The sequence below is a fragment of the Cupressus sempervirens genome, chromosome 11, assembly GCF_028749045.1.
Source record: "Cupressus sempervirens isolate cs-2001-9-10 chromosome 11, ASM2874904v1, whole genome shotgun sequence".
In the NCBI taxonomy this organism is placed as follows: domain Eukaryota; kingdom Viridiplantae; phylum Streptophyta; class Pinopsida; order Cupressales; family Cupressaceae; genus Cupressus; species Cupressus sempervirens.
Window position 1 is genome coordinate 295,247,634 of NC_143128.1, and position 16,880 is coordinate 295,264,513.

Below are 16,880 nucleotides of genomic sequence, written 5' to 3' on the forward strand. Positions count from 1 at the left end.
ATATTTGTTTTAAAAGAGGAAAATGTGCCACATGAAAAGTATGGCACGGCAAATGGAAATTGGTTATACAAAACAACTTTATGCAATTGCATGTTAAACCCTACAAAACTAGTAGCCATCCTCTCTCTCTTGGTGGAAACATCTTCCATTTTGACTTTAAACATCTATGCTTTCAATAACATATATCGTAATAAGCTATATTGTCCCTATTATTAGTAGGCTTGCCCCACCCCTCCATGCACACATTAATCACTTTGGCCCTTCTTAGCTAGGATATTTTTCACAACCTTTTCTTTTGTATAAAGATAACAATATATATTACTATAAATAGAATTCTCTCTTTTAATAGAGGGATCGTGTGTTCTAAAGAGAAGTGTTGAGGGAACAATGGAAGTCTAAATATGTATTTCTGTCTAACAGCCTGACTGATACCTACCAGTAAGTCTGGTGGAATGTCAATTAAAATGTGAAGTGACCTAGATGTGTGGTAGAGAAAAGAGTTTTCTATATTGTTATTGAAATGATCAGAAATGTCTCATATGCACGTTTTATATGTGCTAAGAGAGTTAAAAGACTGAACGCTAAGAGTAAGAGAACACAGTCAAAATTATCTGCACCTGAAAAGTGTTTCCAAGATAAAAGACTCTACGCGGAACCTATAGGCCAAGTGACACATTTAGGAATTATACTCCTGAAATGGACCCACAGCTCAACTCAATGGACAATAATTGCAAACCATGGCCAGAAACCTAAAATGGGCAAGCAGTCAATGAAGCTTCTTCAGAAACTCCAGTACTGCTTAAAAAGGATAATGTGCTTCTAAAAACCAGCTGCGGTGCTGTTGATGATCTCCTGATAAGGTAGGTAATGGTTGGAAAGTTGCAGAACATCTCATGCTATCATTGGATTTTCTATAGAATATATGAAATAGGCCCCCTACACAACTCTCATCTCAAGCTTAAAACAGGAACATGCCATCTCTCATTATAAACACCATTCTTAATGGCAAAGGTTGAAGGTCGCCACCAAATCTAACAAGCTGATAGTTTAGCTATGCAACCCTAGCTTCTAATTTCTCTCTTCTGGTTCTTTAGGGTCATTGCTGAAAATTAATCTAAAACTTGATCTGTTCATTTCCCTGTGTCCTAATTTCAGGTCATCTTGTTTCCTCATTCTATTCTGAGTAAACTATAATAATTTACCTTACGATATAAAGTAAGACTGTTACAAAATTGTCACCTCTAAATGGGGAACACAATTCATCTTGGGGATGGTTGCAACCAATCTAAGGAGTCAACTAACAATAAAGTGTTATGTGAAAATGCAGATTGACCTGTATTCACTGGAACACTGACATAGACATAAACGCTTGAGTCATCATGTGACATAATATCAGAATGTGTTGTATAGTTTGTTTGTTTTTCAGAAATCCAAGAATCCTATGTATGCTGTTCTCCTACAGTGAAATACAGGAGTCTATCAACGTTGTTCAAAGTTAGATGCAAAAGCATTATATTCTAGAGTCCAGCCTACTTATTCTAGGTAAAAAACAATTGTACTGATCTCGAATCATCTAACTAAGCATTAGGGACTGCACCTCTTCCACCAACTTGAGTAAAACAGATTTCACATATAAACATTTTTCCAAACTTGCCTTTCAGTAATATAGCTCAAAACTTTCATCAGACACTTCATAATCCATATTTTTCATTGATATAAAAACAAATGTATTGACAGTATGTAACTCCATTTTTTATGTGTAGAAACAAATCTTGATACATGCTTTGGAAAATACTCTTAATGCCATGAATTTTTGATGCAATTTTGCATCTTGTTTCTTTGTAAACGTGCAGAAACATCCTGAAAAATAAAAAGATTCCAATTACAAGTTATTAGCATCTGTCACAAAACCAGCTAAGAGTGGAAAAATAAGAGCAATACTGAAGGAGTTGAATTAATCACAATATGCAAGGTCTTACAAGAGAAGATCTCACATGACAGTCTCATATGTTATAGTGCTCCACACATTTATCAAATTAAATCAAAATATAATCCTTGAAATGAAGAGTGTCAAAGAATCTAATGTGTCCTAAATTACTTGATATTTAGCTAGAAAAATTTAGACAATTAACTCAGGTCGAAGTGAAACAAGCTCAGTGAAAAATATCACCATAAAGGAATGATGAACATATAGATAAATATCAAAATGAATGAACAACAATAGCAATAAGAGTACCTGAAAACGTGTTATTGCATATTGAATATCATTCTCCGAGATCTGGTGATGTGTGACAAGTCTAAATCTGCAATAATGAATCAATGGTAAATGTCATGGTATTCATCTATTGGGATTGAAAGTTCTAGAGGTTGTTCCAAAATCCTGAGTATATCATATGTTGAAACTATGTATCAAAAGAGTAGCCAAGGTCATCTTTCTATCAAGCACAAAAAAATATAATGGAGGAAAAACTTCAAAAGTAGATACTCTGGGTTTCTATATAACATTATTTATTTAGAAAAAGTATTCTACATCCAGAGCTACATGCAACCTTTTACATTAGTTGACTAAGTAACAAAATCTTACCACTACATATTTATGAAAGTTGTCTTGTTCTCTCTATTTTCAATCTCAGTGTTGAGCTTGCTACTGCAGAAGGATGAAAGAAACAACAAAATCCCAGGAATACTTGTACCATTGTAATTTCTTCATAGAATTACTAATGAATAGACTAGATGTCGATCAGAAGTTGGATGTTAGATTCCTAGTTTAGCATTCTCTTTTCATAATATACAGTAGTTATTTTCCTAGGTGAAGGCCTTTACCCTAACAGAGAATGAAATCAGAACCTGATAAGGAGGAAAATAGGTTCCTGAAAGAGAGTAAAGATATTTAATTCCTCACAATGTGGGAGACAAAAATGTATGGAATTCAAATGCCAACTGAATGACATAGTTTCTGTTAAGGAATATTCAAATCCATGCAAGCATACTGGATTGGATATCAACCATGACATTGGTACTTAGCATGCATCAAGTACTCCATCCATCCCCTTACCAATTTGCTCTTATGCTTTGAAATAATTTGGAGTAACAGTAGTGAAAAACATTGACTAAGAGTAGAAAAACTTAAGTAACGTAATAAAATTAAAAATGTAGCAAAAAACATAAGTGATGTAGTATAACTAAACTTTAGTAGAAAACATATTTAGCGAAGCTTATAATTTACCTAAGTGACTGTTTCTAAGAGTGTGCCTTTATTCCAAGGAAGCTTAAATGACATCAAACTTTAATCTTTCCATTTTTTCCCCATATAACTAGACAAAAACTACAGAGGATATTCATAACCTATAATCTCCTAAACAAATTCATACCAACCTCATACAACCCACTGGCATAAAAAGAATGCCTTTCTCCTTCATAGCTTCACAAAGCTCTTCTGCCCCAAAGGCTGAATCAACTGAAAGATCAACGAAAACCTGATTGGAGAAACAATTACTAGGTTATGCTAAAAACATTTGTTTAAACTATAACTCTTGCATGGATTCTTCCTAACAGTAAGAACAGCAAATGAAACAACTACCTTACATCAAGGAATCAAATGTTTTATTACAATTAAGTATACTTACAATATTTGTCTCAACTGCATCCAATCTTACATGGAAACCATCAATGGCATGTACACCTTCTGCAGGGGCAAAAACAAATAGGTTCCATAAAACATTTTTTGATATATAATGTTTGACTATAAAATTATATTTAATGCTCACTTCAAATGGTTTATGTAGGATTGCTACATCTTAAGCATAACAAAAAGTGCTTGAAGAGAAAGTTTTGGAATTAAGATTGTAGTAGTAGAAAAGTTGATTGTATAGAATAATAGTTTCTGACACAACCACCATGTTTATATGAAACCCATATTATTCAGAGTTTTCCTATTGTAAGCAAATGCATAGAAAAACAAATGCTGGCATTTAGCCTTTGCAATTAAAATGCTATATTTTTATGAAGGTTAAAATTTGTAAATGTGTTTTTCTAATATTGAACCATTTCTGAAAAGGTTTCTGCTGATGACATTAACTTAAAAATCAGCCACAGCTTAAAACAAACCATCTATGCCTTAACAAAGGAACAGGACAGAGATTGACTTATTTAATACTAGATAATATTCTGAACTGGAAATTTTAAATAAAGTGTCAAATAACGAAAAACAATATTAGATATACACCACATTGATCAAGACTAGCCATTTAAAAGAAACAAATCACAGAGAGGATAAAGAAAAGCGTCCCGGTTCCTGAAGCTTCAACACAAAATGTGAGATATATGAGTGCTAAAATAGAGAATGATCAATAGGAATCAATGAAGTCATGCCAGTTTATAAAATGTAGGGTAGCATGATCATCATGAGTTTAATGAATTCTAACATAAAAGGTTATTGAGAGGAAAACAATAAGTTTCCAGCAAAAAGGTTTTACATACCATGCAATTCATTTAAGGATTAGAAACAGAACTGTTTTGCACTAAATTATAGTTTTAACACGAAATAAAAAGAATGAAATGAAACCTACAACAGAATCCCTCATGGAGTAATATATGGACTAATATCAAACCCAGAACAAGCAATTCTGTAACACATATATCCGTTACATTATGGAGACATGAAGGAAGTTTCTGCTAGTGAGTATCCAAATTCATATTTATTTTCCAGGCAAAAAACATGTATGAAGATTCTGAAATGAGATTTCTGACAAACTTAATACAGATTTGAAATTTTCATAAATCAAGTTGGATTCAATTCTGTAATCAGGATAAAAGAAATACTAGATATAAGTAAGAGGACACCATAAATTACTAGATGATTTAAAACCTGCATGCAAAATGAAATAATGAACTTCGTACGCATGTACTTAACTCCACAATCATTTCAAATCATGTAAATCAATTTGTCATTCCCAAGAAATAAATTTGAGGTCAATAACTGGAATATGATTTAGGGGCTATAAATGGTAATGTGTGTGAAAGGTGTGTATATACTTAGGTGTGACAGGACTGGGACTATTCAAAATGGAAGAACTAAAAAAAATTGAGTTTCATATTTTCTGTTTAAAGATTAAGGAATATACAAGTTAACAATGTATGTACTATTTTAATTTTTTGCATATTTCTAAAAGCTTTTGGCAGTCAGCACGGGAATAGAATCTTCCAAGTACATTGGTGCAACTGTACAAGAGACAATATATTAATAGTACGCTGGTAAATTAACTTTCACGGACTACTTCCTCTTGTCATTGAGTTTGCATCCAGTTCCATTAAGTTTTCATCAAATATTTCAATATCTATGTGCTATATAGATACAAAATTATTATCTACATTATGTATGGGTCTACTCTTCTGCATTCAATTTGTAAATAGCATAACACGAACCCATGGCCCTTATAATCAAAGAAATGTGCACAATGCTACTGCTGGAAAAATGCAGGTTGCTTCTTTGAATCGTGCCCAATAAAGGGGGTATCACAGGCAGCCTGTTGATTGTGGTGTTCTTCCCAAAGGGCATGTTGGTTATGGTCAAAGATCAAAAAGTAGGAATATAGACATTGAGAAAGGGCTTTCCTGAGGGGAAATAAATTTTTTCATAAGCAATCATGCACGTAAATTTACCATAAAGAACTCAAAGTGAAATGAACAAGGAGATAGGCAATAATTCAATAAACCTCTCCACGGCCTTAACCAACTTCAAATAATGACAATTAAACTAAAACTTGAAATTTATTTACTGAATATGTCAAAAAGGTTCAACTGTTTTTTATTGTGCCAATTAGGTTTAACTGTTTTTTATTGTGCCAATTAATAATCTATTAGTATAATTCCAAAGAAGATATCACAGCTACCGTGCATGTAGATCTTACAAAATAAAGGTATGTCAACATTACCAGCTAAAATTCTACTATTTTTGTGATCCTCTCTTAACTGACCAACCATATCATTCAATGCAATGAGTCCTGCAGCACATAGCACTCCAACCTGTCTCATACCTCCACCTAAGGTCTTCCTGAGCTTCTTTGCCTGCATATAAGTATTTCAATATAGATTAATGATAGCCTTCCCTTTTTATACTAAATTATAAAAATTTAATTTGTAAACTAATCAAGAACAGGTGTACTGCCTAACAGTTTTCAATACAACAGCTTGAAATAGAAGTCGACAATAGCTTTGTTAAACATCATTTTGTCACAATGAAAAATCACAAACCTTTGCAATAAATTCGTGTGAGCCCACAATGACAGTTCCAACTGGAGCTCCCAGACCCTTTGACAAGCAAACCTGCATTAAGACATGCAGACATCAAATTGTCATAGAAATTAAGAATCCAAAAATCTCAATACATCCATATCATACATAAACATCAAGAAGTTATAAGGACCAAAAGACTGTATAGAAAACATAATATGTCAAAGCTGGCAGATGGTAACTTCAAACTAGGATTAAAAAACATCACTTTTTGCCAATTGAATAAACACATTAAACAGGTTCACAGAATCAATTATAAAATAAAATAAAAAATCATTCAACCAAAAAAACCATTTAATCACGGTGTACCGAAACAGAATCAGCAGCTTGGACAAGTCTATCCACAGGTACCCCCAATTCCTGAACATTAGCAGCAAATGGTATTAGGAAATAGGACATAATTGCACATATGTACACAAAAGAACTTATTAATTAGTGCATCTATCACAGAATTTACTTATGACTACTCATTCAATTTTATAGTGTATAAGAACTGATAAATCTGGCAAATAACTTTCAAATAAGAATGTGTTAACATCCTGTTTGCACTGTGCAAATAAGTTACCAGTGTCTTAGATGATTCAGAATTTCTAGCTGAAGGATTTATTATCACAGGGATTAGATTGACTTTCTTACAATGGAAGCATTAAATATCCGAGCTCCATCCACATGCAGTTTCAATCCATACTGTTTTGCTAACTCTCCTATCTTGTCTGTGTACTCTGCAGTAATACATCTACCTCCGCTGCTGCACAGTGGAAAATATATAAACAATCACTATAAAGTTAGAAAATCATCCCATGACTAATTGATTCAATTGCCCTGACATGCCATCCATAAACCTGATATTTCTTTTATTGCTAATCAATTCAAGAATTGTCAGTCTTCTTGATGAAAGCATGGATATAGTTTATTTTGACACATCAGCATATCATGAGTGATATCTATAAGCCAAATAAAGGAGCAACACTTGAGCTATTTTAAAGACTTGTAAAATTTATAGGACATGAGTTCATAACTATGTTACAAGAAACAAAAAGTGCATCGTATCAACAAGGAAACGTGAGAATAAACTAGTATGTAGAATTTATGCCTAGAAACATATTTTTCCTTTGTATATTATTTAAACAAAGTTTCAAAGAATTTTCGTAGAATCTCAAATCATACAGATCACTACTGGTAATAAACATCAACAGTTTTAACAACAATCTGAAAGATGCACAATGTGCCAACAACCTATACATCCCCTGAAGGCACGGATGTCAAATTGGTGCAGATAAATGTACTTATTGATTTATCAAAGGCAAGATTCAAAATAATGCAAGTTCAGCCATTTTCTTGGGTAGAATACTTAATACCAACTTCATGTCAAACTGTTTGAGTGTATTTCTGATCACAACAAGGGCTATGACCAATATGTAACTAGTATGTACTTGTGGCTTTTATAATGGACAGGATCTAAGAGTTAGACTCTCAAGGTACTTTTTCACTGAATAATTTATACCCAAAAAGCCCTCTTGGGTGTATAACTATATAACCATTAATTGGTGTTTATTGTCAAATAATATAATAATAATCTAAATTTTGAAATAGTCATTTTAGCCAATAAAATATATGAGCTATCAGATTCTGTCCAGCAACTCTCAAAGTCTGGTTCAATTCTGTACAAAGTCTGGTTCTTGTCAAATTCTCCCCAAATTCGCCTACAGAGCTACAAATTCGCTGCAAATTCTGCTAGAGGGATCTGGACAGAATTTGGAGCAAATTTTGAAGAATTTGCTGCCCAATAGCCAAACCCGAGCTGAATTTGGCCTCAAAAAAAATTGTTTTTACTTTTTTAAAGTGTTTTTTTTAAACTAATTTGGTTTATTCGATCCTCCCAACCCTAAAAGTGACCACTAAAAAGGCCAAAAAAGATGGTTTATATGTCATTTATGCATTTGTGAGTGAAAATGAAACCTTGCTTATAGAGGAAATACAAATTGACAATTGGTGAAGTCCAAATTGACGATTATAGAGGAATTTCTTTTAAAAAACTAAGTTGCCGATTCGGGTTCGGGGACGGGTTCATGTTCGGGGTTCGGTTCGTGGATTCGGGCAATTTTTTATTTCCCCATTTGGGTTCGTGGGTGGGTTCGTGAGTGTATATATATATATATATATATAAACACACACACACAAGAGAAACATGCATAGTTGCAAAAAAAAGTCATTTCACAATATGAACAATTGTTGCTTGATCATTGATCAATGCCAAATGCCAAAGGGTTTCAAGTCCCTTCAAAACCTGTTTTTACCTGAATCTAAAAGCATTAAATACTCGCTCATTAATCTATCTTCATGATTGTAAAGAAAATTATACATTGAATTACTAAATTGCAAAACATAGACTAGTTCATCAAATAATACATTGAATTACTAAATTGCAAAAGAAAGACTAGTTCATCAAGTAATAAAGATTGAAACATGATGATAGATGACAAGTTTTTAGTAGTTTATCAATAATCATAGTATCAAATGCCCTTCAAGGTTCAAATGGATCATCACAAAATGAGGGATCAATGGCTTCATCCCCAACTGCAACTATATCTAGATCTTCATCATTGGAACCCAAACTGGTTCCGCTAGTCCCATATGCTGCTATATCATCGTCCTCCTCCTTGACATAAGGGATTAGATGAGTGAAATGTTTTTTATTAAATTCCTTTGAGAGTTGCATAAGAAAACAATTAAAAAAACACACTCTTTTATGTTGTTTTAGCCTTGGGTTCGCTGTGGGTTCATCTGGGTTCGCTTCAGCAAGGACCCAGACGAATCCACAGTCAAAACTAAGGACCCTGCCCGGACCCGAACCGAACCCAGGGACGAACCCGGACCCGTATGGACCCGAACCCGAATCCAGGCAGCAAGGGACGAATCCGGCAACTAAGTTAAAAAACTATGATATATTCTTTGAATCTAGGGCTTAAAATTTGAATCTCAACTTTTGATCTAGCTTGGTTAGAAATCCTCTAACCAATATAAAAGAAATTCAGATAGCTGCACTTATCTTTTGATGATTCCTTTCATTCTCAAACTGTCCCTTGATATGGAACTATACCCCATGCATGTGACCAAGCAAGTGTGTGATGTTGTATGTATGGCGAAATGATGCAATTAATATCCTATTATATTGAAACGTAGATATGGTGGTGTATTTTTCTATGTTGCTTTACTATTAGCAGAGTAGTGTATGGACTTATTTGTTGTTGCATACACACACACACATATTTAAAAAAAAGAAACATATGTTTTGGTACGGACGAACCCAAAATGAATCCGAACCAAACACAAAAAAATATTTGGATGAATTTCAAACCCGAATCTCGAACCCACATCCGTACCAGAATCCAAACCGGCAACTTAGATTATATGGATAATAGTAAAATCAAAATATAGATCAAATTATAAGATTTGGCTATGATAATAGCCACCCAAAACCTAGAAGCCAAATGTAAAGCACAATAACAAGAGAGAATGATGATGACAATAATTAACTATATTCTCATCAAGAATGCTACAGAACTGATCAACCGGATTTACTCAACTGGAATGAATATTACATAGCAGATCACTTAGTTATATAGCAAAGGAATGTACAAAGGGGTGAATGAGACAATGACTAAGTGTCTTGGTCCAATTACATGATAACCAACGTGAAAAACTATCACTCCATGAAAGGTGGATAGGTGATAGTGTGATAACACCAGAATAGGTGGTTCACCAAGACAAGGAATTTGCTTGAGTTGAAGAAATTTCTCCACGAAGCTCCAAATGTATACAAGACAAATTCCACTAAGTCAATGAAATTCCTTGAGTTGAAGAAATTTCTCCTCCATAGAACAGAAAATGGCTAAGTGTTAGGAAATTTCTCCTCCGTGGAAGAAAAAAATGTTTGTGTTGGAAAGTTTCTCCTCCATGGAAGGAAAATTTCTCCTCCATAGAACAGAAAATGGCTAAGTGTTAGGAAATTTCTCCTCCGTGGAAGAAAAAAATGTTTGTGTTGGAAAGTTTCTCCTCCATGGAAGGAAAATATGGATGTGTAAGAAAATTTCTCCCCCATGGAATAAAAAATGGCCGAGTGTTGGAAAATTTCTCCTCCATGGAAGAAATTGCAAGGAAAGATGAAAAATGGCAAAGTGTTGTAAAGTTTCTCCTGCATGGAAGAAATTTCAAGGAAAGATGAAAAATGGCTAAATATTGGAAAATTCCTCCTCTAAGGAAGAAATTGAAAAGAATAGATAAAATTTGGCTAATTATGGAAATTCCCTCTCAAGATCTCAAATTTCACCGTACAATTTTGAAAAAAATTCATAAAAAATTTTATCCCTTTTAAATTTTTTTGAAGCTGCTCAATACCCAACAATTAAATAGTGTTGACATATACCTTAGGTAATTGGTATCATATAGAGGTTATAACATGCAATATTATAAATCAAATAGAGCTTTGAAAACATCCACAAGAAAATCATGATTCTCCTTGAATGCAAAAGTAATCATTTCCTTGCCATCCTTTCTAATCTTACTATTTTGAACTTACATGCACTCATCCATTTAACATGGTTTCCCTCGATCAAATTGCATTTTTTCCCAAAACAATGAAATGAGCTACGATGTTGCAGGGTGTTCTTTCCTATAAACTAAACTTAATGGAAGGCCTTCAACAATGGAAATAGCATTTAACACTTTAAAGTATACACTAGAGGAATTCTGATAAGTAAGCTCCATATAATATCAATGTGAGAATTAACATGTGGATCCAAAATGATAAAAATGATAAGGCTAGAATCAGGCTGTGCATCTTTCAAAAGATGTTCTGAGTTAAAGATTATTTGTCTGGAGCAGCAATGATGCTGTAGTTCACACATTGATGTTACCGTAAGTATTATAAAAAAAAAAAGGACAAATTCTGTAACTTTCACCAAGAACATCCAAACAGGAAAATAATCAAGCTTAGAAATCCATTTGGCTTAGAAACCACATCTGACAGGTTTCTATGTATCTCTAATGGTGGCTGCATATTCAAGAAAAATTACCGGCTGGGCTCAAAACATTAGCATTGTGGCAATTGTTCCGTATTAATATAAACAGGGATTGTGATCAGAAGAGCTTCGAGCTAAGTTCCCATTATAGTGATTGCTCCTTTTCAGATTCCTGGATTGTTAAAAGGATTATTACAAGCCAATTTGGGGAAGCTTTTGTTCATAACTTCTAGGAATTTAACAGTAACTTTGATTAAAATAATGTTAAAATCTATATCAAGAATTTTTCAAAAACCATGGTTGTATCCAAGAAAGGGTTTCTTCTGGATTTCTAAAATGACTAAAAACTAGAAACACAGAAAAAAATGCATGAAACTGCTTCCCTTGTTCTTCTACAGAGTTTAAGCTGGACTAGGCTATTTACTCTTATGCTTCAGTTTACTTAGGCAGTTTATTAGCTTTTGATTTATTATGTGCATATTGGTAGTTGTACAATTATTCATACGTAATGGTTTATTCCTTACCTTTGTAAGCAGGATATTGTACATTATTTTGTATCTCAATATACTTTTATCTTCTGGTTAAATATTTGACTCTCTGTGGAGATTATCCTGCAGGTTGTGATCCTGGAAGTGGAGTTGATACTTCTAAAGTTTATATCTTTGTATACCCATGGATTCATGGGCCGAAGCAATTTCTTGGTTCCCTAAAATGTGACAATTTGATATAGCTAAAATTGTGTATAACAACAAGATTCCAAAGGACAGAGCATTAACTTACTTTGCATGCGTGTTTTCTATGCATATAAGGCGAGTTGTAGGATAGTACATGTCATCATCACCAGAAGGGCGGATTGCAGCTTCTACCTTTTTTATGTCCATTGTACCATCTGCTTCATTCTCAACCAGATGGGGATAGACATGCCCAATTGTTGAAATTCCACCATTTTCATAAACATGTATGTGGCTATTTGATCCAAGTATCACTTCACTACCTCGCACCTGATACAAAGCCACAATAATGAAGAAAAGTTTTGCTTTCTTTATTCCAGAACTACCAAACCAAAGGATAAATATAGCAATTCTTAAAATAATCAGAAATGGCTGTCAATTCATAGAAAGAGAGTTAAACCAAATGAAACTGAAGATGAATTCTACTAGTCTCTATATTGGATTCAAAAAAGCAGGATCTTTGAAACCAGAGTATTTTCAGCAGATATGATACTTTATAGAAAACACAAAGTAATATCTTGTACATTAAAAATATGTAATATCCCCTCTTTGAAGTTTAACAAAGACAAAATCCAATCACCCGTCATAAATTTCCAGTAGTTTTCAGAATTTGCAATAGAGAAATAGTATTAAGGTTTTCTTTCTTTGTAAATCACTTGAAGCTAGGACTGTAATCTTGGAGAAAAGACCACAATTATGGCATAGAAATGCTTTACCAGTCACACCAAGATTTCTAAAATTGAATCTATTGCCACAATCTTTTTCATTTTTAATTGTGTGGATGTGGCTACCTTATCGCTTACTCTATTTCTAGGTAGATTCATGTTTATAGGGTGTCAGCAATACTCTAAGAATGTTTCTTGCTTTAATCTTGGAAAATGATTCTTTGATCCACTCCAATTTAGAATTTTACAAGGATTCAAGTGGAATTGAACATTTCCAAAGGCCTGCTAAAAAAAATTGCATTCAAGTGGAGGATTGTATCTTAAAAACAGGTGACTAACTATGAAAATCTAGCTTTTAGATGTAGACGTTTTTTCCAAGTAGGTCATGCCTCAATGGATTGTCCATTTGAAAACCTGAAAAAGAATATGTGGTGGACAGGCACCTGCTTATTGTTGACATTATGTAGCGTCAGGAGATATCTTTCATACCAGCAACAGTTTTCTCTGTGATAAGATCCCGATCATCCTCTCTTCATGATGTGTTCTACTGGTTCTTCTTCATTCAAGTATTATTTTATATTCTCTGATGTGGTTTCATCAAGTCAGCCAGTCAGATCCTTCTTAATTTGTAGGAGTCACCATGACATTGACAGTTACCTGAAGTCTCTGAAAAAGCTCTTGTATTGGTGTCAATTGGAGTGGCATCTCTAGGTTTGGTGCCATTTCATAAGTATCGCTTGAATCTACAGCTGGGTATCAATTTGTGAGTAATGGTAGACTCGAAGAGTCACCCTCTTCATCTTTCCGCAGTTTTGGTTCTTCCTTTTGCACAGCATATTGTAAATTTTAAAAGACCATTTTGTTTTTAGTGTGTCCTATGTAATTGAGACTTTTGGTTGTTTGCAGAGATCTTCTGTTTGGCTGTCTTTATTGTCTCAGACATTTCTGATGGTGACTAGCATTAAAAGTGTTTATATTTCATTGTTTGTGTAGATTAAGTTTATTGCGAGGACCAAAAGTATCAGACTCCTAAAATTATTTAATTAAAGAGATTTTATAGCGTGGCTTGGTTTTTCCCCTCAAGTTGGAAGGGTTATCCCAGGGCAACATTTGAGCTCTGTGTTCTGTGTTATCTATTTTATGTATTGTGTCATTTCTGGTATTCTCCAACACTTATCGCAATTATCTATCAAACAGGACACAATAAATTCTTAGGCAATGTTGAACAACTCCCTGTGTTTAAGCCCCTCAAGAATTCACCTGCTGTCGGTTAAATACAAGCTGATGAATGTCAAAGGGAATATGGGGATATATCTTCTATTTTGCCTCCTTTTTTGTGCTTACACATGAGCATATGTTCTACTTGTGCTTTCTCCTAGCCTAACAGCTGCAAGGATGGTGTGACCCTACCTAGGAGGAAACCTAGAAGTTCTGATACTATTACTTAGCCTCTCCTTCCTACCCCTTTCAGATTTTGAGACTATGGCATGGACTTCAGGTCTCACTTTTGTTGACACACCCCAGTCTTGCTGCTATGTCAAAAGCTTCAACTATTAATGAGTGAACCACTACAGAGGTTAGAGAGAACTAGGGGAGCTCAAATGAAAGGGTTGAGGGTCTCACCACTCTTAACAGTTTAGCCACCCTGAGCAACAAACAAAACATGGTTGACCAAGAGACGAGCAAATTTCTAAAATGCTGAGTAAAAGTCAGACTTCTTTCCAGTATAGTTGATTTTTATTAGAAATGTTAATGAACCCAATTCTTGTTAGTACATCATAAGTTTAGTGAGTGTGTCACCAAAGAGGTTAGATGGAACTAGGAGAAACTAAAGGTATGTATTGAAGGCCTCACCACTCAACAAATTTGACATTATGTCAATTTAAGGAATGGAGTATAGAGGTAAATGTTGGACTAACTGCCAATGTTCCCCTTCGGGTTTCGTGACATGGCTTATCCGCCTCTTGTGTTCTATAAGTCTAGTGGTTGCATCGACATTGACAGGTCGATCTTTTGGTGCAACGACAACCCTAGCTTGTAACAAGTGGTATCAAAGCTTGGTCATAGGTTCAAATCTCCTCGGGTAACACTGAGGGGGGGGATTGTTGGACTAACCGCCAATGTTCCCCTTCGGGATTCGTGACATGGCTTAACCACCTCCAATGTTCTATAAGTCCAATGGTTGTATTGGACATTGACAAGTTGATCTTTTGGTGCAACGACAACCCTAACTTGTAACAGTAAACAATATTGGGTTTTGCCAGACATGATCAATCAATCCTTTTCTACCTCCATCATATCTTTGAAATACAAGGAGGATATAGTGGGTTGGAATGTAGTTAACAATAGAAAAGCTGCTACAAAGAAACAATCTTTGGGTCACTGTCATAGGAGGAGGTTTGGCCTGATTTATGCTAATTATACTTATGGTTGTAGATTCTAAGTCTGCCTCAGACCTTTTTTTTAACAGATGTTTTAATTTTATTGGTGATTCCTTTTTAGTTGTTATGGGGCTATGGTCCCATTGTAAAACCCCAGAATTGCATCTTTTGAAAAACTTTAGTCTTAAAAAATACCTAACTTCTTGTAGATAACCAAATTGGGAAAATTAAAAAATGTCACGACTAACAAAATATAAAATTTAAGCATTTACATTAGTGCTAGTAGGACAATTTATGTTCATCGCGTCCAAGCGTGTTAACACTTAACAGCACCAAAAACAATTGACAAAAGATAAAACTAGCTTCTTAAAAAAGAGTTAGAAATGCAATCTCCATTTCCCTCAAGCGACACATCTTGCAAAGTACTTCTTTCCCAGGCAACAGTAAAGTATCCCAACCAGGTCAATTCACAAGTTTCAGTATATAGTGTAACAGAATTGACATATTTTGAAGAACAATTCTGAGAAAAGGGAAAGAAAGAAACCATATTACAAACCTCGCAGTGAACAAGAACACTGATTAAGTTGCCCATTGTACCAGACGGCACGAACAGAGCGGCTTCTTTCCCCATGATTTTCGCCATTTGCTGTTGCAAGGTGGCAGCCGTGGGATCCGAACAGAGGACGTCGTCGTCCACCTGGGCCTGCGCCATTGCTGCCCGCATGGCGTCTGTCGGCTTCGTCACTGTGTCAGAGCGAAGATCCACCACCCTTTTCACTTCCACATTTCCCAAACCCAAATCCATGATTTTTTCCCCCAATTCCTCACACTGCATTTCTCAGTAGCGCGAAAAGATGGGTTTGACAAGCAACAATTGATCTCCAAACAAGAACTAATCTTGCATGCAAATGCAAGCTGCGTAAGGACTCAAGCCACTGAACGTGGGTGGAGAAAGCTCCAATTAAAATGGCGAGTCATGAACGTGGGTGGCGAAGCACGGAAAGGAAATTTTGGGAAAAGAATTAATGAAGGTGAGTGTTGCCACCTCTGCTTGTGGGAGTGGAATCCGATGGGATATGACAAAAACTAGGGGCCCGTTTTTATGCGGGAATAGGAATAGGAAAATTATAATTGATTCTATATTGTCTGTTTGCTCTATCAAATCAGAATAGGGAATATGGAATTCTATTCCAATTTTATTCCATAAATAAGGATACGTCCATTCTTTAAAAAAATTGTTATTGGAAAGGTTCATTTCTATTCCATATAATACTTTTCAAAATTTGACAATTATTTGGAATCTGTTGTTTTCATTTTAGCCCTCGAGAACCATTATTTTTGTTCCCACTGAGTTTGTGGAGAGTTTTTGCCGAGCTCGCATTGTGGAGGACAATCGACACCATTGTTTCCACAGTTCCTGCCGAGTTTGTGGAGGAGGGTTTTTTCTTTGGTTGCATTGTGGAGGACGATTTACGCTGGTATGAAGCCCAATGCCTCTGAAATTACAATCTCTCTTTGACAAGCCTTGTTTATTTCTACATCAATAGATAAATGATTTCCAAGAAGATACATTTGTTAGCTTCAAGGGTTCTTATTCCATGATGATTATATATTTGTTGTTGGATGTAGTTAAGTTTTGGTTTGTCTCTATAACCTCTTCATACCAAAGAGGGCTTTTTGGCTCACTTATTATATTGCTTTGCATACATTGTTTTGAAACTCTCCTCCGCTGTGCTATACTATACTGTACCGTCAAGTTAGAGGCAGGGTTTTGTATGTTTATTTAAGGCC

General features: G+C 34.8%; 1 protein-coding gene across 2 annotated transcripts; it reads right to left on the reverse strand.

Annotated features, from left to right (window-relative positions):
• Positions 1-1,687: 1,687 nt before the first annotated feature.
• On the reverse strand, positions 1,688-16,087 carry LOC149529286 (putative low-specificity L-threonine aldolase 2). 2 transcript variants are annotated; one of them, XM_089810374.1, is made up of 10 exons: positions 15,646-16,087; positions 12,093-12,313; positions 6,928-7,039; positions 6,601-6,651; positions 6,253-6,324; positions 5,934-6,066; positions 3,627-3,685; positions 3,376-3,476; positions 2,237-2,303; positions 1,688-1,860 (listed from the first exon to the last, which is right to left on the reverse strand). In XM_089810374.1, the coding sequence occupies exons 1-10, from the start codon at positions 15,922-15,924 to the stop codon at positions 1,798-1,800; spliced, it is 1,158 nt and encodes a 385-aa protein (XP_089666500.1). In that variant the 5' UTR covers positions 15,925-16,087; the 3' UTR covers positions 1,688-1,797. The 2 variants fall into 2 exon arrangements, with proteins under 2 accessions (XP_089666500.1, XP_089666502.1); XM_089810376.1 differs by having other exon boundaries at positions 6,928-7,036; positions 15,646-16,066.
• Positions 16,088-16,880: the final 793 nt, after the last annotated feature.